Source organism: Bos grunniens, chromosome 22 (assembly GCF_055505025.1).
Source record: "Bos grunniens cultivar Pamir isolate PY7600 chromosome 22, Bosgru_T2T1.0, whole genome shotgun sequence".
NCBI classification, from domain to species: domain Eukaryota; kingdom Metazoa; phylum Chordata; class Mammalia; order Artiodactyla; family Bovidae; genus Bos; species Bos grunniens.
This window is the reverse complement of record NC_141186.1, coordinates 2,984,632-3,003,548: the sequence shown is the minus strand read 5'-3', so window position 1 is coordinate 3,003,548 and position 18,917 is coordinate 2,984,632. Positions and strand designations below refer to the sequence as shown.

Here is an 18,917-nt window from a genome sequence, read left to right as displayed (position 1 = left end):
TGAGTTTTAAAATTTATTTTTGACAGAAGCAAAAAATATAGCATTCTCAGTATACACAGAGGTACTATTAAAGATGACTTCATTGTAAAGGGAATAGGATAAAGCAACTTTGGTAGTAAGATATCTACCTTCTACTTGAAAGATAAAATGTTGATTTGACTAGACTGTGATAAGCTATGTATGCATACGGTAATCTTCAGAACCACCACTAAAAAAAAGACAAAGAAATACATTCAAAAACACTATAGAAAAACCAAATGGAATGGAGTCAACCAGACAGTAATAACAGAAAGATAGCAGTAAAATCTCCTGATACCTGGAAATTAAACAATACCCTGCTGCTAAATAATTCATAAGGCAGAAGAGGAATTAAAAGAAGACACTGACCTGAATGAAAATGAAAGCACAACATATCAAAATGTGTAAGACAAAGCTGAAGCAGGGCTTATAAGGAAATTTACACCATAAATGTTCATATTTAAAGTCTCAAACCAACACAGTTGACCCGTGAACATGGGTTTGAACTGTGAAGGTCCACTTACAAGGAGACTTTTCCCAACACACAGGTAATGTGGTATTACACAGTGGCAGTTGGTTGGACCCACTACATTTTATTAGGACAGCATTATTCAGATAGCAAAAGTAAAAACATTTTTTTTAAAGCATCCTTCAAGATACTGTTCATCTTTCATTAGACTCATTTCTGTTGGTAAAGGTATCTTTTTATAAATAACGTAATTATTTATTTCTGGTACGTAGGCTTCTCAGGTGGTGCTAGTGGTAAAGAACCTGCCTGCCAATGCAATGCAGGAGAAGTAAGAGATGCGGATTCGATCCCTGGGTCGGGAAGATCCCCTGGAGAAGGAAATAGCAACCTATTCCAGTATTCCTGCCTGGGAAATCCCACAGACAGAGGAGCCTGCTGGGCTATAGTCCTTGGGGTCACAACGACACAAGTGAGCACACACACATACAGGCTTGACTGAATCAATGCAACCTTGAAAGTAAAAGTGTCAGTGGCTCAGTCGTGTCTGACTCCTTGCAACCCCATGGACTGTACCCTGCCAGGCTCCTCTGTCCATCAAATTCTCCAGGAAAGAATACTGGAGTGGCCTGCCATTCCCTTCTCCAGGGGATCTTCCTGACTCCGATCAAACCCAGGTCTCCTACATTGTAGGCAGATTCTTTATCATGGGAGCCACCACAGAAACCCAATACAACCTGACTGAACTCTAACTCTAATCCTCTGCCAACAGATTCTGCTCCGATTTCCATGCAGACAAGCATAAGGATAGCTCTGCATTTTCCTTTTTTAATTCTTACTGTCAACACCTTTTAGAAGAGCACTGAGCAGCAGCCAGCAGCACCTGCACCTTGGCTACTCCAATTCTGTTTAGACTTTTTGCAGTTGTCTTGATTCTGAGACTTGCCCATGACTTTCCTCTCTTACCTTTGTGTTGTTCTGGTATCAAAGTTACATGATTTAAACAATAAATTAGGGACTTTTCTTTGTATTCTCTGAAACACTCTACAAGATAAAGATTATTACCAGTTCTGTGAAAGTCTGACAGAAACCACCTGTGATGGCCAGCTTTATGGTCAATTTGGCTAGGTGCTGCTGCTGCTAAGTCGCTTCAGTCATGTCTGACTCTGTGTGACCCCATAGACGGCAGCCCACCAGGCTCCCCCGTCCCTGGGATTCTCCAGGCAAGAACACTGGAGTGGGTCGCCATTTCCTTCTCCAATGCACGAAAGTGAAGAGTGAAAGTGAAGTCGCTCAGCCGTGTCCGACTCTTCACGACCCCATGGACTGCAGCCCACCAGGCTCCTCTGCCCATGGGATCTTCCAGGCAAGAGTACTGGAGTGGGCTGCCATTGCCCTCTCCAAGCCTAGGTGCTAGTCCCCAGTTACTCAAACAAACACTAATCCAGCTCTTGCTGTGAAGATATTTTGCAGATGTGATTGAAGGCTATAATCAGTTGACTTTAAGAAGAAAGAAAAGAAAGAAAGTAAAGTTGCTCAGTCGCTGAAGTCACTCTTGACATTTCTGAGATCCAGTTAGAGTTAAATCATTGATCAAAGTGAAGTAAAAGTCGCTCAGTCATGTCCAACTCTTTGCAAGTCCAACTGTGGTGTTGGAAAAGACTCTCAAGGCTCCCTTGGACTCCAAGAAAATCAAACTAGTCAATCCTAAAGGAAATCAGTCCTGAATATTCATTGGAAGGACTGATGCTGAAGCTGAAATTCCAATACTTTGGCCACCTGATGAGAAGAGGCAACTCACTGGTAAAGACCCTGATGCTGGGAAAGACTGAAGGCAGGAGGAGAAGGGACAACAGAGGATGAGACTGTTGGATGGCATCACTGACTCAAAGGACATGAGCTTGAGTAAGCTCAGGGAGTTGGTGATGGGCAGGGAAGCCTGGTGTGCTGCAGTCCATGGGGCAGCAAAGAGTTGGACAGAACTGAGCAACTGAACTGAACTGAGTTTATGTGTGTGTACCAGGTTTAGTCAGGCTTTGCGAGTACGTGTGCATCGGAAAGGGTTAGTCGCTCAGTCGTGCCTGACACTTTGCAACCTCATGGACCACAGGCCACCATGCTCCTCTCTCCATGGGATTCTACAGGCAAGAATACTGGAGTAGGTGGCCGTTCACGTCTCCAGGGGATATTCCTGACCCAGGGATCGAACCCAGGTCTCCTTCATTGCAGGCAGATTCTTTACCCTCTACGCCACCAAGGAAAGCCCCAAGGTAATCACAGAAAGACTTTTATCTATTGATCAAATTTTCCGAAGTTTTTTTATTCATTCTTGAGTCAACTGCAGTTTTCAGTAAGTTGGTATTTCTCAAGGAAACTATCCATTTCATCTAAAAGTTCAAAATAATGATATGGAAATGTTCACGTGACTTTTTCCTCTTTACTGCACTTATACCTTTATCCCAGTTTTTACTGCCTGCCAGGGGGTCAACAAACTTTCTGTTAAGAACCAGAGTGTAAATATTTCAAGCTGTGTGGGCTACACACCACCTCTGTCATGCATGCTCCTTGTTGTTGTTTTTTTTCCAAACAACTCTTTGAAAATATTACTAACCATTCACAGCCTACCAGCCTTACCAGATTCTGCCCAGGCCATAGACGGTCAAGGTCTGGCCTACACTACTGATTCATGCCTTCTCGTCTTCCTTACTTTCGCCAGAGCTGCTGTAAGATGAGAAAAAGAACACTAGCCCACAGAAGGACTGTCAAGTATGGGTGGAGAGAGGGGAGGACTGAGAGGGCGGCCCCAGAGGTGTGGCGGGGCTGCGCGGACAGAGCGGCCAGGATGTGGCAAGGCGGGCTCCCAGGGTCTCATCTCACAGTGAAATAAGGTGACCACTCACCAAGGCAGGGAGACAAAAGAACTGCAAGGGGTACGCCAATTCTGACTCGACAAACTGAATATGAGATTCCTACGAGACACCCTGTGAGTGGAGAGCTGGTAACTACTGGAAGAAAAATAATAAAACTGGAGCCACCTCCACACACTCTTTCTCCTTGTCTATAGTGCAAACCATAGTCATCAGGGTAAAGAATCCACCTGCAATGCAGGAGACATGGATTTACATGGAAAATTCCCCTGGAGGAGGAAATAGCAACCTGCTCCAGTATTCTTGCCTGGAAAATTCCATGGACAGGGGAGTCTGGTGGGCTACAGTCCGTGGGATCACGAAAGAGTTGGACACGACTGAGCATGCACACACACATGCACAATTAACAGTGCAACTACTGAAGAGATGAGAACAAACACCGTGACGTGCTGATCTAGTTTATACAATCAGCTTCAGCATCTGAGCTCCTCCCTTCACTTACACACCTATAACCTAGACAGACGGCTTATCTACAATGCGGCCTCATGAATCCACTCTTTCTCTCCACAACTTGCAGTCTTCCTGAAACATTTTTTAAATGTATTATAAGAAGTCCTTCTGATGATTCGTCTAAAACCTCCTAAGGCAAAGAAAATCATATGAATCATGTGAATGTTGATTTCGATTTTCTACACTCTTAGTGTTAAATCTCTGGCAGGGTTAAGACTCTACTGACACTGCAGGAGACACAGGTTCTATCTCTGGTTGGGGAACTATGATCCTGCGTGCTGAGCAGTCAAAAAATAAAAGGCTTAAAAAAAAAAAAATATATATATATATGTAAATAAATTCTGCTAACACTTGGTAGCATACGAATCATTAAAAGTCAATTTTTAATTAATTATGATTCTGTACGTATTTCAAAGTTTCCTTTGATACTACAAATATAGATATGGCACTTTTTATTCACAAAATTACAGGGTGATTCCCTCAGTGTCAATATGCTACATAGATGTTATACATCTGCACCAAAGCTGGCAAAAAAAAAAAAAAAATCAAATTTTGAGAATTTGCTACTCTACAGTCACATGAATTTATATTGAAATGAAGAATCAGGGTAATACCACCAGGGCAAATTTTCAAAGCTCTAACTCCTCGACATTCTATCACCACCCACATACAAGTCAATTTTTACCTTTTTCCCTGGCTGACTCTGTCAGTGCAGACTCTGCTCTGGGGCTCACATGCTCCAGCAGAGCCGCCTGGGATCACACGAAACCACCGACAGCAGTACATGCCCTGAATCCACAGGGCGGCAGTGACACGACTCAGAGCATCACAGAACCTTCCCCCAGAAACAGGTGGCCTCAGCAGGGCAAGGAACGCCTTTCAGCACTGAAAATGTTCTAACACAACTAACGTAACTGCTATTTAGATAATGCTACTTTTTTGTTTTCTGGAACTTCCTAGCTGCCCCTTTATTTGTTCCTGTAGACATTACCGTGACGTTGTTTACTCTGTAGGAAAAATCAGAAAAATGCTTGTAGGAAATGTGCAAAGGTGTTCTTATTAGCAATGGTTTCTCCTTTGGGTCCGTCTTCTGTACTGAAGGGCCCAGGTAGATGGCATTCAGCAGGACCAGGGCTGGCCAAAGGCCCCTTCACCCTGTGCGCTTCACACCCGAGCCTGCGAGGACTCTGGTCTCAGTGCTCCAAGCAGACCTCCTGTCCCCTCCAGCTCACTCACACCCTCTTCTACAATGACAGCATAAGATGAGGACGGCGTGGGAGGCAGGGGGACCAAGACCGGGAAGACAAAGACAGGGAAGACCTGTGTCCCATCCTCTTTCCTTTAAGCAACACTTGAATTGACAAAACAAAAAAGCAACTACAGAGCAGGAAAGATTCTCCTTCCAACAGTCCAGCTGCCTCTGGTTATGAAACCTCAAGAGGAAGGCCAGGAATGCCCTTCAGTCTTCTAAAAGCCCCTCAAGTTCAGTACCTGGATTCCATTTTGCACAAAAAAATGTGGAGACTCTAACAGAGAGGAATAACCCAGGGGCAGGTTCCAAAGTTCTTCCATGACCCACGCCCTCCCCTAGGGCGGTGTTCTATTTCAGGGGACTTCAGTAAACTAGGTCCCAGAGCTTGTGAAGCCTGCAGGAACTCTTGGACAAGAAGAATGCTGGTTTCAGAAGCATCGTTTTGAACAAGCTAAATTCAAAACGTCACAGTTCATATTTCTTGATCAGAAAGGAGCTCAACGATTCCAACCATGAAGAAAACTATTTTAGAAAAGGCAAAAGGCCTGATTTGTCAGCTGGCTGAGAAAGTACCTTCGCAGAGAGTAAACATCAAATATTAGGTCAGTCGGTGACCATAGAACTTTTTACAATCTCGAACTCACAAGACCCGGAAAGCACATCAATGAGGTAGAAGTGCCTATTTCTGCTCAGCTTCTGGGTCACACACGCCAGCGTCCCGCCATCGCTGTGCCACATCTGAGCTCCTCCGTGCTATCAGCTCCCACTGGTAGTAACCACTGCGTTCACACCACATGTGCCCAGTTCCCAAAAGCACCTATTTCTTGGACCTCAGATTCTGCAGATTGCGAGGTGTGAAAACTTCCTCTTCCACCCACGTTGTTTTAACCAAGATGAGGCCAGAAAGGGACAACTAGTCTCAAAGCATACCGAAGCAGGAAATCGGCTTATGCAAGAAGACCTGCCAATTTTAGAAAAGCGCAGCGATCTCCGCTGTGGCCATAATGCCTTCAGTGAAGAGGTTTCACATTTACTTTATTTGGTAAAACTTCAAGGCTGTCTTTTGCTACGGGCACAATTTCCCATTGACAGCTAATAGGAAATCAGTCATGTCACTATAGGAGACATGTCTACGTAAGTAGACATTTGAGAAAAGAATATACGACAGCACGCCTGGGCCTCCCAGCAACGCATCCCTCACTCACGTGCCTTCCCTCCGATGCCCGTCTGGGACACGGGGGGCTACCCCCACACTGACGGGTGCTCCTCAATGGCTTCTGGCTGTCTGAGCTCTCCTGGTCCTTCTCCTCCATCTCTCAACAGTCCGTAAAATTTAACAAAACACATGGACCATTTTGATAATAGAGTAGGGAAATTATTTTTATATTGAGAGCTTATTCACTTATTTCAAAGATTCAATGCTTGCTCAAATCATTCACAGTTTTTAAAATGGGGATGTAAGTGCTTTACAGTGCTGTGTTGTTTCTGCTGTACAGGAGCGTGAATCAGGCATATGCATACAAACATCCCCTCCTTCCTAAACCTTCCTCCCAACGCCTCATCCCACCCCTCCCGGTCATCACAGAGCATCAGGCTGAGCCGTACAGCAGCTTCCCACTGACTATACACATGCCAACGCTAATCTCTCAATCTGTCCCCACCCTTCACCTCTTCCCAGGTGGTGTAGTGGTAAAGAATGTGCCTGCCAATGCCAGAGACGTGGGTTCCACCCCTGGGTTGGGAAGATCCCCTGGAGGAGGAAATGGCAACCCACTCCAGTATTCTTGCCTGGAGAACCCCACGGACAGAGAAGCCTGGAAGGCTACAGTCCATGAGGTTGCAAAGAGTCAGATACGACTGAGCAACTGAGACACACAAACGGGGCCACACATCCATTCCATATGTCTGCGTCTCAATTCCGGCCCTGCAAATAGGGTCATCTGTACCACTCTTCTAGATTCCACATACACATGTTAATAAACAGTATTTGTTTTTCTCTTTCTGACTTACTTCACTCTGTATGACAGCCTCTAGGTCCTTCACTGAAACACTATTTACAACAGCCAGGACATGGAAGCAACCTAGATGTCTACTGAAAGACAATAGGATAAAGAAGATGTGGTACATACATACAAAGGAGTATTACTCAGCCATAAAAAGCAATGAAATTGGTTCATTTGTAGAGACTCACGACATCCTTCTCAGGATGGCCTTTAGAGCCAGGCTCAGTTAAAACTACAATGCAACCTTCTTGGGGAGCAGTGTTGCCCAAGGAGGGTCATCTACTCCCTTCATCAGACTGCCTCTGGCTAACTGTGGCTGAAATTCAAGTTCATCTTCAAAACAAAAATTTACCAAAATGAGAAGATAATAAGATATTAAGATAAATGTACTGTAGAAGCTGAAGGCAAATTCTAAAAGAGTCTTGAAAATACTCTGAACAATGGTAACACTAAAAGCCGTATGAACACCCAAAGCAAGCTCCGCTCCCGTTCCTGCCCAGGCAATCCTACAGGCTCTGTCTTTAAATTGGCGCTTTTTATGCTGTGTTCTCACTGCTGCTCTATCACCAAATCTACTTGACCCACGTTTTCAAGAATCTGTTAGTAATTCCAAAGTCCCACCAGGATCAGAAGTTCAGCTTAAAATTTCTATTGTTTAAATCCTTATTCTGCCATCCCAGTGGTTGTATTATCCTCCTTGGCTAAAAATCAATCAACCCACCAGGCAATCAGCTTAGATCTTACTTACAGAAAGAAGGACGAAGTGGAGGTGAAGGGGTCGTTTTACGAGCACCGTCACAGGCAGGGGCGGGGGTTTGGAACCCAAGGCTCAGAGAGCACAGATGGATCCTGCAGTGCCGGGCAGTGAGCAGCCCGTCGGGTCAGACTCCGCCTCAGTCTGCTGCCTTCATTCTCCATCTCCCACCCTTCATTTTCTTTATCAAGGCTCACTCACTTAACACCATCCAAAATGCTCCCTAACCCCAGCACCTGAAAGTGATTTCTCCTTCCACTAACCCCAACGTGTTTCACGCACAAACACTACGGCTCTAATCACACGTGGACTTAGAACTCAGAGTAGCACACTTCCTACAAAAACTTCCTTCTCTTGATCAATGGTTGCCAAGGACCAAACTGTGTTCCCACTACCGCAGAATTCACGGAAGCCCTAAACTCGAAATGACTCTCGTTGGAGAGGTGATTAAGGTTAAATGAGTTGACACGTATGTACGCTATGTGTATGAAAGTGTGTTAGTCGCTCAGTCGTGTCCAACTCTTTGCGATGCAATGGACTGTAGCCCGCCAGGCTCCTCTGTCCATGAGATTCTCCAGGCAAGAATACTGGACTGGGTTGCCATTTCCTCCTCCACAGGATCTTCCTGACCCAGGGACTAAACCCGGGTCTCCTGTATTACCGGCAGATTCTTTATCATCCGAGTCACCAGGAGAGCTCACATGGGTAGAGCCCTAATCAGATGGGTGGCCCTGCTAAGAACAGGAAAAAACAGCAGCTGAATCGGCCAGCACCTTGATCTCTGGCTGCCAGCCTTCCAAACTGCGAAAAAATAAATGTGCACTGTTTAAGCCACCCAGTCTATAGAACGTTATTATGGCAACGCAAGAGGATGCAGATAGAATTTGGTAACAGAAGCTGTCGATTCTGGCTGCAACTAACAACCACACCTGATGTCTCGGCCCCACTCCAGATCAGTCAAATCAGAAACTCTGGGTAACATCCAGGAACTGGTATTTTTAAAAGCTTCCCAAATAATTATATTAGATTCTAGATTAAGAACCACTGCATGAAATATAACTGTAATGAGGTCTGAGACCACGTCTCGTTAACCTCCATAATTCCCTCCTACTCCTAGAACATGGTAAAAATTCAATAAACCATGTAATAAATGACAAATATGTGTAAAATTTCCATATTTGATAATCATTATACAAACAAATAGTTAAAAATATATTTATTCATTTGATATTCATTCTGTTAAGAAACATTTATTAGGTGCCCACTATCTACCAATTATCAGGCTAGGGCTTGTTGATACATTGATGTGCCCTATTCTGCAATATAAACATTTAAAATCATCTTTAAATTAGTCATGCTTAGGGCTTCCCTGCTGGCTCAGATGGTAAAAAAGCCTGCAACGCAGGTGACCCAGTTCAATCCCTAAGTTGGCAAGATACCCTGGAGAAGGAAATGGCTACCCTTTTGCCTGGAGAATTATTCTTGCCTGGAGAATCCCAAGGACAGAGGAGCCTGGTGGGCTACAGTCCATGGGGTCACAAAGAGTCGGACACAACTGAGTGATGAACACACAGTTAATTAAAATATGGAAAATCAGTAAGAGTTCTCCAGCAAAAACACAACACAGGATTGTTCTTAAAAATGTTTTCCCTCAATCTCTTTACCTAAAAATGTAAAAGGAGCTGGCTGATGTGGGGAGAAGGTTAACTTGGGAATCAATGTTTTCATTTGGGCACATTTTGTGTGGCCCACTTATATCAAGTCTAGGAGATTTCTACAAACAAGGTAATAACACCCCTCAATTCAGTTCAGTCGCTCAGTCGTGTCCAACTCTTTGCGACCCGATGGACTGCAGCACGCCAGGCCTCCCTGTCCATCACCAACTCCCAGAGCTTGCTCAAACACATGTGCATCGAGTTGGTGATGCCATCCAACCATCACATTCTCTGTCGCCCCGTTCTCCTCCTGCCTTCAGTCTTTTCCAGCATCAGGGTCTTTTCCAGTGAGTCAGTTCTTCCCATCAGGTGGCCAAAGTATTGGAACTTCAGCTTGAGCATCAATAACATGCCTAGAGATAAATAACCATACTAATCCAGTCAATGAAACATGAGCTTTCTGTGCTGAGTCTAGAACCCCTTGAGAACACCTGCAAGTATTTAAACACACACAAGTTTAAGGCTTGAAGCAGCCTTAGCATCTGATACATCTTACTCTCCCTCCCCGTCATCCTCAAATATCACAACATGCCATTTAGAATTCCTGAAGGGCCTGAGGTTACTAGCAAAGTCTGAAACACCTCAGTCCTACTCATTCCCAAATTCAATTTGGCACTGTTTACAGAGCCTTCTCAGGCTAGTGGAGAATCTCTTACTATCTAGGTGTAATTAACTAGCCTATCCTATCCCTATGCTAACAAAGTTAAAGACACAGAACCATATCAAAGAAACTGTTCACCACAAAAGTAAATATTCCTTCACATCCGATTTTCCTTCATCTCTCAAATTATTTGATACATGCAGCTTTCATTTTATTTCTCAAAGAAAAAATTCTAGATCTAGAATGAAAGAAACTCCACACACTGGTTATTTGACATTTTGGTGGTTTTTAAAATTCCATATATTAAAATAAATTTTTGTTAAAATATTAAAATAAAGACCGGAGGCAGTGACATCAGGGAAGGCCTTCTATGAAACTGATTTCAAAAAGGAATAAGACTTAGATGTGAGGGTGGGACAGAAAGGGAAACACTCCAAAGAGAAGGAACAGCATGTCAAAGGCCTAGAGGCAAAAAGGAAAAAAAGGAGAGAGCGCGCGCACAATTGGGCATCTGTTATCCTACGGGTAGAGGAGCCACTGTCCACGGGGTTGCAAAAGAGTCAGACACAACTTTGCAACTAAACAATAAAGTATATCTTAGGCCGGTGTTACCTACACTTCTTTATCACAACCCCATGATATTCCTGGACACAGTGCACACACGTGTATTTTCATATGTGCGCAGGGGTCCTCCTTCCTACCTGACTTGCCCACCTGATTCAAACTCTCATTGCACATACTAAAATTCCTAACAGTCTCAGATCAGTTATTTACAGGCTGAAACAACAAACTGGTTCCAAATCAGGAAAGGAGTACGTCAAGGCTGTATATTGTCACCCTGCTTCTTTAACTTATATGCAGAGTACATCATGAGAAAGGCTGGGCTGGAAGAAGCACAAGCTGGAATCAAGACTGCAGGGAGAAATATCAAAAACCTCAGATATGCAGATGACACCACCCTTATGGCAGAAAGCAAAGAAGAATCCAAGAGCCTCTCAATGAAAGTGAAAGAGGAGAGTGAAAAAGTTGGCTTAAAACTCAATATTCAGAAAACTAAGATCATGGCATCTGGTCCCAGCACTTCATGGGAAATAGATGGGGAAACAGTGGAAACAGTGTCAGACTTTATTTTGGGGGGCTCCAAAATCACTGAAGATGGTGACTGCAGCCATGAAATTAAAAAACACTTACTCCTTGGAAGGAAAGTTATAACCAACCCAGACAGCTTATTAAAAAGCAGAGACATTACTTTGCCAACAAAGGTTCGTCTAGTCACAGCCATGGCTTTTCCAGTAGTCATGTATGGATGTGAGAGTTGGACTATAAAGAAAGCTGAGCGCCGAAGAATTGATGCTTTTGAACTGTGGTGTTGGAGAAGACTCTTGAGACTCCCTTAGACTGCAAGAAGATCCAACCAGTCCATCCTAAGGGAGATCAGTCCTGAATATTCATTGGAAGGACTGATGCTGAAGCTGAAACTCCAATCCTCTGGCCACCTGATGTGAAGAATTGACTCACTGTGGACTTCCCTGGTGGCTCAGATGATAAAGCGTCTGCCTACAGTGCGGGAGACCTGGGTTCGATCCCTGGGTCAGGAAGATCCTCTGGAGAAGGAAATGGCAACCCACTCCAGTACTCTTGCCTGGAAAATCCCATGGACAGAGGAGCGTAGTAGGCTGCACTCCATGGGGTCGCAAAGAGTCAGACACAACTGAGCGACTTCACTTCACTTCAAAAGACCCTGATGTTGGGAAAGATTGAAGGTGGGAGGAGAAGGGGGTGACAGAGGATGAGATGGCTGGATGGCATCACCAACTCAAAGGACATGAGTTTGAGTAAACTCCGGGAGTTGGTGATGGACAGGGAGGCCTGGCGTGCTGCAGTCCATGGGGTCACAAAGAGTCAGACATGACTGAGTGACTGAAGGGAACTGAACTGCTGGTGTCTCTCCCTGTAGCAGAGACGGAGGAGAATGAGAGCCTGCTCACCCCGCCTGCAACCTTCCCAGCACCCCGCCTGGGCCGTGGGTGGTAGCACCTGGAACTTTTCCTTCTCCAGGCCCCTCTCCCTCCTCCTGCAGTGGGCAAGGGCTGGCAGACAGGGGGTCACAAAGGCCGATTCTTTTGCTTCGGAAGCTAGACAATCCCCCATACCACACCCTTACTCAGCCTCCTCCCTTCAGCTCCTACTCCCTTCTCTCCCCCGAACATTTGCGCTCCAAGATCAATCCCTGCACATGGAAAACTCACGTGGCACCCAGGGGCCCACATATTGTGCTCCAAGACCACCCAAACAAAGGAACCAGGGCTTGTCCGAAACATGAATAATCCTGTGGCTGGGCTGGGGAGGTCCCAGAGGGGCCAGTACTTTCTGTGTGAGAAGTGAAAGAAACGCTCAAAAAAAGATGGGAGCACGTCACAAGGACCCAGAAGCTGGTCTGAAGCAACTCTAGGTGGCCAAATCTGGGAAAATGTGAGCACCGAAATATTTACACTGACGAATGATACACCATTGAGAAAACAAATTCCTGAATCCATGCCAATAATATTAATAAGAAACAAAGTGTTTTCTTGTTTACAGCAAAGTGTCAACAACTGTCTAATGGAGAGATAACCATCTAAGTGGAAAGAATGTTGGAGGTAGAAAATCATTTTGCAACCATCACAGGAAAGACTGAATCCTGCAAAAATCATCAACAGAGGCTCCATCAAAACGAGTTTTCTGATGAGGAATGAACATCCACATAGTCTTCAGTGGTCTCCCCACACCATGCCTTGCTAAGTCACTTCAATCGTGTCTGGCCCTGCGACCCCATGGACTGTCACCCACCAGGCTCCTCTGTCCATGGCGATTCTCCAGGCAAGAAGACTGGAGTGGGTTGCCATGCCCTCCTCCAGGGGATCATCCCAATCCTGGGACCGAACCCTTGTCTCCTGTGACTCCCGAACTATAGGCAGATTCTTAACCACTGAGCCACCTGCGAAGCCCACAGAGTGCTTATTAATTATAGGAAAGGAAAAAGACAGCAAAGACACTGGGCAAGACACTGGCTGGGTGGTCAAAGTTAGAGCCACCCACTAGCAGCAGACCTCGCCGCTGCCTCCAGGTCTGACACCTCGATGCAGAGGGTTCACCTGAGATCTCGATCGCCGTCTGATCAAAAGTCAGAGCAAAGCACAGTGAAGAAGAAGCCTACTGTCACTCCCTTCCCTAAGCACTCGCAGTGTCACCCTGCTCTTCCTGGATAAAATCCAACCCCCACAAATGGGTTTAAGAGCCATTTTGTGACCCACAGCCCAAACCCCAGGGCCTCCACACACGTGCCGCTGTGGCCTCAAAGCTTCTCTCTCCCTTGTGCTCCCTGCTCATGCCAGGGCTTTTCAATTTCAGAGAACAATTTCAGGTTGTGAAATTAATCAATTGAGGCAAACAAAAACAATGTATTTTGCAGTAGTGCAAACATGCTTTGACCTTAAAAATTTATAAAACATGTAAGTCAGACGTTTACCTCTGAACCATGAATGTAATTTGTATCTAACAGGATACTGTAAAAACACAGAAGCAGTTACAAAATAAAAAAATTTCTAATCAGCTACATTATAGTATTTGTTCTTTTTTTTACATATTAATCACACAATGCTCAGGAAAAAAACAGCAACAGATCCTCCCAACCTGTTCAGCTGTCTAACTCCAAGAGTGGCCTTTTCTAGTGACTGAGCGCTGGTATACCTACAGCCCATCTCCCTCCATCTCCATGGGAACCACAGAAAGAACCCGTGCAACCTAAGTATTCCCAGAGTGACAAGATGCCATCCTTCCAGGATACACACACTCAAAACGTGTACTCATGGGATGTCATGAAATTCCTGAGCCCACTTCCCACCCTGAGCCTGCTCACTACCCATTCCTCCCAAGTAGGTTTCCGGAAGAAAACACCCACGGAGGGAGCCACAAAAGACCACGCATGCGCTTAAAGAAACGTCTCCCCTGCTGCCCGCTGCAGACTGAGCAACAGATGGGAAGAGAAACCCTCTACTCAGCTCAAAGGGGAAAGAGTAGAAGAACAAATGGGGCAGAAAGAACTCTCTCCTAGTTATTAGGAAAAGTAAGAAGCTTCTCAGGCCCAGGTTCCTGTGAGTTGTCACCCAGGACTAATTATGTCAGATGATTTCTCTGAACTCTGGAAGCAGCAAAGGCTTCACGGATGTCCTTTCAGGACAGATTGGGCTGGGCTTCCCGTGACTGGGCTAGTTTACAACTTGTTAGGGGCAGAGGTTAAGTTCTAGAACTCTGTCCAATCGAGACAGAAATAATTTCTAACCAGTGGAAAGACAACCCCCCAAGTAACACTTCATAGCCCTATTGAAATTAATCAGCTTTTACCTAAGCCAATGATCTATGACATTTTCTATGTATCTACCGTTCCAATGTTTTTCAAGTAGTTTTTTACATTTTACTGGTTCCCTCACTACTGAGTTGGAGAAAATCTTGAATAAATATCCACTTTGTATTACCATAAATAATCATTTTATATTTCCGGAAATCCTACTTTAACAAGTACCACATGAGCTACAGTCCACGGGGCTGCAAAGAGTCAGGCATGACTCAGCGCACACATCCTTAGAAAACAGATTGTGCTGTTTGTGTGCATGGTTTGTAATCTACATAAGATTTGATTTGGTGATTTCCCTTTTTGCTCAATACAATGTTTATAAGATCTTTAAAAAAAAAAAATAGGTGTCACCTGTAACACTGTTTCTACAGATGATCAATAAACAACCTCTAAAATTTCAGTCTCCTCAGTTTGACTGGATTTTTAAATATATACAGTACATACAATATACATACTATATACTTAAACTGCTTAAGTCCTTTCATAGGAGAATGACCTATACTGTGTATTTCTTGAGTCATTACTGTGTTATCAAAGGTCCCACTTAGGGCTAAGGATTCAGGCAAACTTCCCTGGCTGCTAAGAAAACAAAGCTGAAGGTCAAGTCAATAAACCCAACCCAGGAGAGTTCAGAGCCCTGGCAATACGCTGCAGGTTAGAACTCCCTGTGGACTATTTTAAATCACCAGAGGCTTGGGCAAAGTAAGTCTGAACATCTGCTAGTGCAAACAGCTACTAGTATTTTTTTTTTTTTCCCCTCTCTCCTCAGTCACCTTCTCTGGGTGTTTTGCATTCTCCAGCTTTTTCTCTCTGCATTCAAATAGTAAGAGTAAATAGTGGACAGAATTACGGCTGATAAACTTCCAAAGAGTGTTGTTATTACCTCAAGGTTAACAAAAAGGGAAATTGCTTAAATAAAACTACATTTAAAAGTATGCATTGTTGGGTTGAGAGTTTTTTGAGAAAAATGGACCGTACAAAGTTAGTTTAAAGGCTACTGCCAAATGAAGATCAAACTTGTATAAAGATTTTTAAAAATCTAACATAAACCAATGGGAAAATAGATGCTCCTACATAAGTTTCATTTGACATACTACTCATTTAGCAAGAAACATACCACTGTGTACTGTAAGAAGCAAAACAAATATCAAAACATTTTATATGCTTCAATCTATGAACCAAACACAAATTAAAAGAGTGGACCTCAGTATATTTGTATTCTGGAGTCTAAACAAAGAAATTTTTCAAAAATAGTCCTACTAGCTGAGTCCGGTCTCTAACTTTCCATTCCAATCTTGCTTCCGAGTCTGCTCGTCTGAGTTTCCAATGGTTAGCGTGTTGTTGGATCTATTATCAGTTATCCAGTTGCAGAGCCTAGGAATTCTCCGTACCTCCCTTTTGCTCACCACCCTTACTCAATGAAACAGCGAGTCCTGTCAATTTCTCCTCCAAAACGTCTGAAGGTTTGTATTTCTCCCCATTTTTTCCCTAATACTATCCCAGGCCAACACATACCAACACATTTGGCCTGAACCGCTGCCAGTGTGTCTTAACATTCCACTCGTGGCCCCTCTACAAGGCTAGCACCGCTACCAGAGCGGTAAAGGTATAAATCGCCATCATGTCACTGCCCTCTTTAAAAGCCTCCATAGGTTTTTGTTAACATCAAGAAAAGCCCAAATGCGCACTTATCAGGGCCTTCCGGAACTGCAACATGTAGGTTCTATCTACTTTCCCAGCATCTCTACTTATGCATCTCCTCCATACTCCGGACCTCTGACACCGCTTATCTTCCTCATAACGTTTACCACTATCTGTAAAGTCTGTGTGTGGGGGGGGGGGGGGGATGTCTTTTCTTGCGCCCTCAGAACACAAGATCTAGACAGAGTGGGGTCTTTCTGTCCTATAGACCAGTTTCCCAAGGCCTAGAAGAGACAGTGAGTTCGCAACAAGTATCTGTTTACTCCATGAGGCCTGGACATGGGGTTCTCTGAGTCCCAGCCGGACTCGGCTCCCCCAGCCACGAGACTCGTCTACTTCTTTCTCCTCGGGCCCACAGAGAGGCTGTGTCCCTTCTGGCTCTCCAAAGGTTGGAAGCCAGTCCTCCTCCCAACGCCTTGAGTTTTCACACGTATAATATTGATACGAAGGGCATGTCCCAAAGCCCCTCAGCGCTCCCGCCGTTCAGCGAGCATCCCAGCGCCGGGTACCGAGGGGAGCCCTGCGGCGGCGTCGCGTAGCGGCGGGCGCGCGGAAGTCACGGCGAGCCACCGGCTCTCTGGGGACACTTTCCAGCGGAACGGCCCCGTCCCGGTCAGTGCGTTCGAGTCGGACCACAGATACTTAAAGGAGCCTGTGACCCCAAGGGCCCAAAGAGAATGGCGGCGAGGCGGCAGGCGCTAGGAAGGTGAACACCCGCAAGCCCCGTCAGACCGCTGGCCCTACCCCAGCGCCCAGCGCCCGAGGGCCGGGAGGGCGGGGCGGCCTCGGCGTCGCGCCTCCCAGCCCGCCCCGCCCCCTGCACGCCCCCCGGCTCCGCGCCCCCGCCTCCCGCGCCTTACCTGAGGGGTCGAGCGCCATGTCCACGCGCGGGAGGCGGCAGCCGCGCGGCCGCCTGCGAGAGTGTGTGGGGCGGGGCCGCGCGCGGAGGCGGGGCGGGGCGGCCCACGGGGGCGAGAGGAGGAGCGCGGCGCCCTGCGCAAAGCGAGGCGGCTCCGGCGCCTCTTACTTCCCGGTCGCGACTTCCGCCGCCCGCCGCGCCTGCGCACTCCCGACCCGTCCCTAGCCGCGTGACCGGAGCGGAGGGGCTCTCCCGAGGGAAGCCCCGGGAGAGGGCGTGGCCGCCTGGACCCCGCAGGCGCGCGGGGCGCGAGCCTGTGAGCCGGCTGCCCGCCTGGGTCTTTGAGGTTGCGGGCGGGCATCCACACCCCCGGACGACTCCATTCAATCCCAACCCTCTCTCTGCATTCCTGCCTTCGAACCTGAGAAGCCAGCCTGCTCCTTTGTTTGCACTTCGTTAACGTTCGTTGATTCAGAAGTGTCTGTGTCAGGCCTGCCAGGTTCCAGCCTCGGTTCTGAATTCTAGGGGGAAACAACTGGATAAAAATGAAATCTCTAATTCTGAAAAAACACAGTGTTGGTGAGGAGCAGTGCGCTGCGAAATGCGGCGAGCAGTTCTTCGAGGCGGTGCAGCAACTGTACTATATGCAGCATCTTGCTCCCGCCCCCGCCCCCATCGGAAGCCTATGCCTCTCCTGGAGGTTACAAGTAGGAAGTGGGCTCAAGGGGCACTTCTGTCCTGTGAAATGATACCCTTGGATGATGCTACAAATCCCCACTCTGTCGACTGAAGCTGTTAAATGTGTGAGAAAAATGAAGGAAGGTGATAGCATCGTCCTCAAGAACCCCAACTGCCCCCTTCTCAGTAGAAACTTTCAGGGTAACACTGATGCCCATACCCATTCACCAAGCAGCCTTCAGAAAGGCCCCCTTCTTATGCTTACATGTAGCTAGCTCCAGCCCCCGAAGGGTGGGGTGCGCAGGGGGACAGATGGGACAGATGTTGGAAAAACGAGGAGCAGCTGCTGCTTCCCTGTGAGGGATTTAAGGCTTTCAAAAAAAACGATCCCCTCCCCCACCTACCTGCAGGCCCTCCTCCCCTGCTGCTGCTTCCGCCTGGTCAGTTGGCAGAGAAGCTGACGAGGTGGAGCAGGGCTGGGAAAGTGGGTCTCTGCTCAGCAGGTCTTCCGTTTAAGGGCCTATTTGGGCATAACGGCCCTTATCACAGCTGCAGGGTGAGGTGCCAAGCTGGAGAATTACTGTTTTACTCAGCCAGGCAGGAAATCGGGCCCTGTTCCCTGTATGTTTTATAAGTGTGTTTAAAAACACACCAAATTCATTCTGGAGGGGAAGGATTTAATTTAGGAAGTAAATATTTTTGAGGAGATGAGGTGGGGTAAAAAACAATATGAGTCAGTCACACACGTCAGTAGTTGAACGAAAAATTCCTTATACAAAAAAAAAGCATCCTGGTAAAGGGGGAACCTTGGAGAGCATTAGTCAGAGACGTAAGTACCTTCACCTGAATCCTGTTTCATGACCTATTCGCTTTCTAGGTTGGCTAAGTCCCAACGTTTCTCCGGACTTTTGTTTCTAATTTGCAAAGTTGTTGTGAGAAATAAATATACCATCTAACACTCTTTCAGTCATTCGTGTCCCACTTCCATAGTTTTTGCCATAACTATCACTTGAACCATTATTAATTTTTTATTTAAATAAAGTGAATTTTTAAAAATACCTTAAATGGACACTCCCTACTTTAGCCTTATTCTAAGCAAG

The 18,917-nt window shown here is 46.0% G+C and overlaps 1 protein-coding gene across 9 annotated transcripts in view; it reads right to left on the bottom strand.

Annotated features, from left to right (window-relative positions):
- The window catches only part of CMC1 (C-X9-C motif containing 1), a 76,831-nt gene extending 58,475 nt beyond the window's left edge, over positions 1-18,356 (bottom strand). Inside the window, exon 1 of one of the 9 annotated variants that reach the window (XM_086365619.1) lies at positions 18,222-18,356. Coding sequence is in view for 2 of the 9 variants with exons in the window: in XM_086365616.1 (XP_086221742.1) it covers positions 17,141-17,500 (360 nt within the window). In the remaining 7 variants the exon portion in view is untranslated. The other 8 variants (XM_086365621.1, XM_086365624.1, XM_086365622.1 and 5 more) reach the window with 8 other exon arrangements.
- Positions 18,357-18,917: the final 561 nt, after the last annotated feature.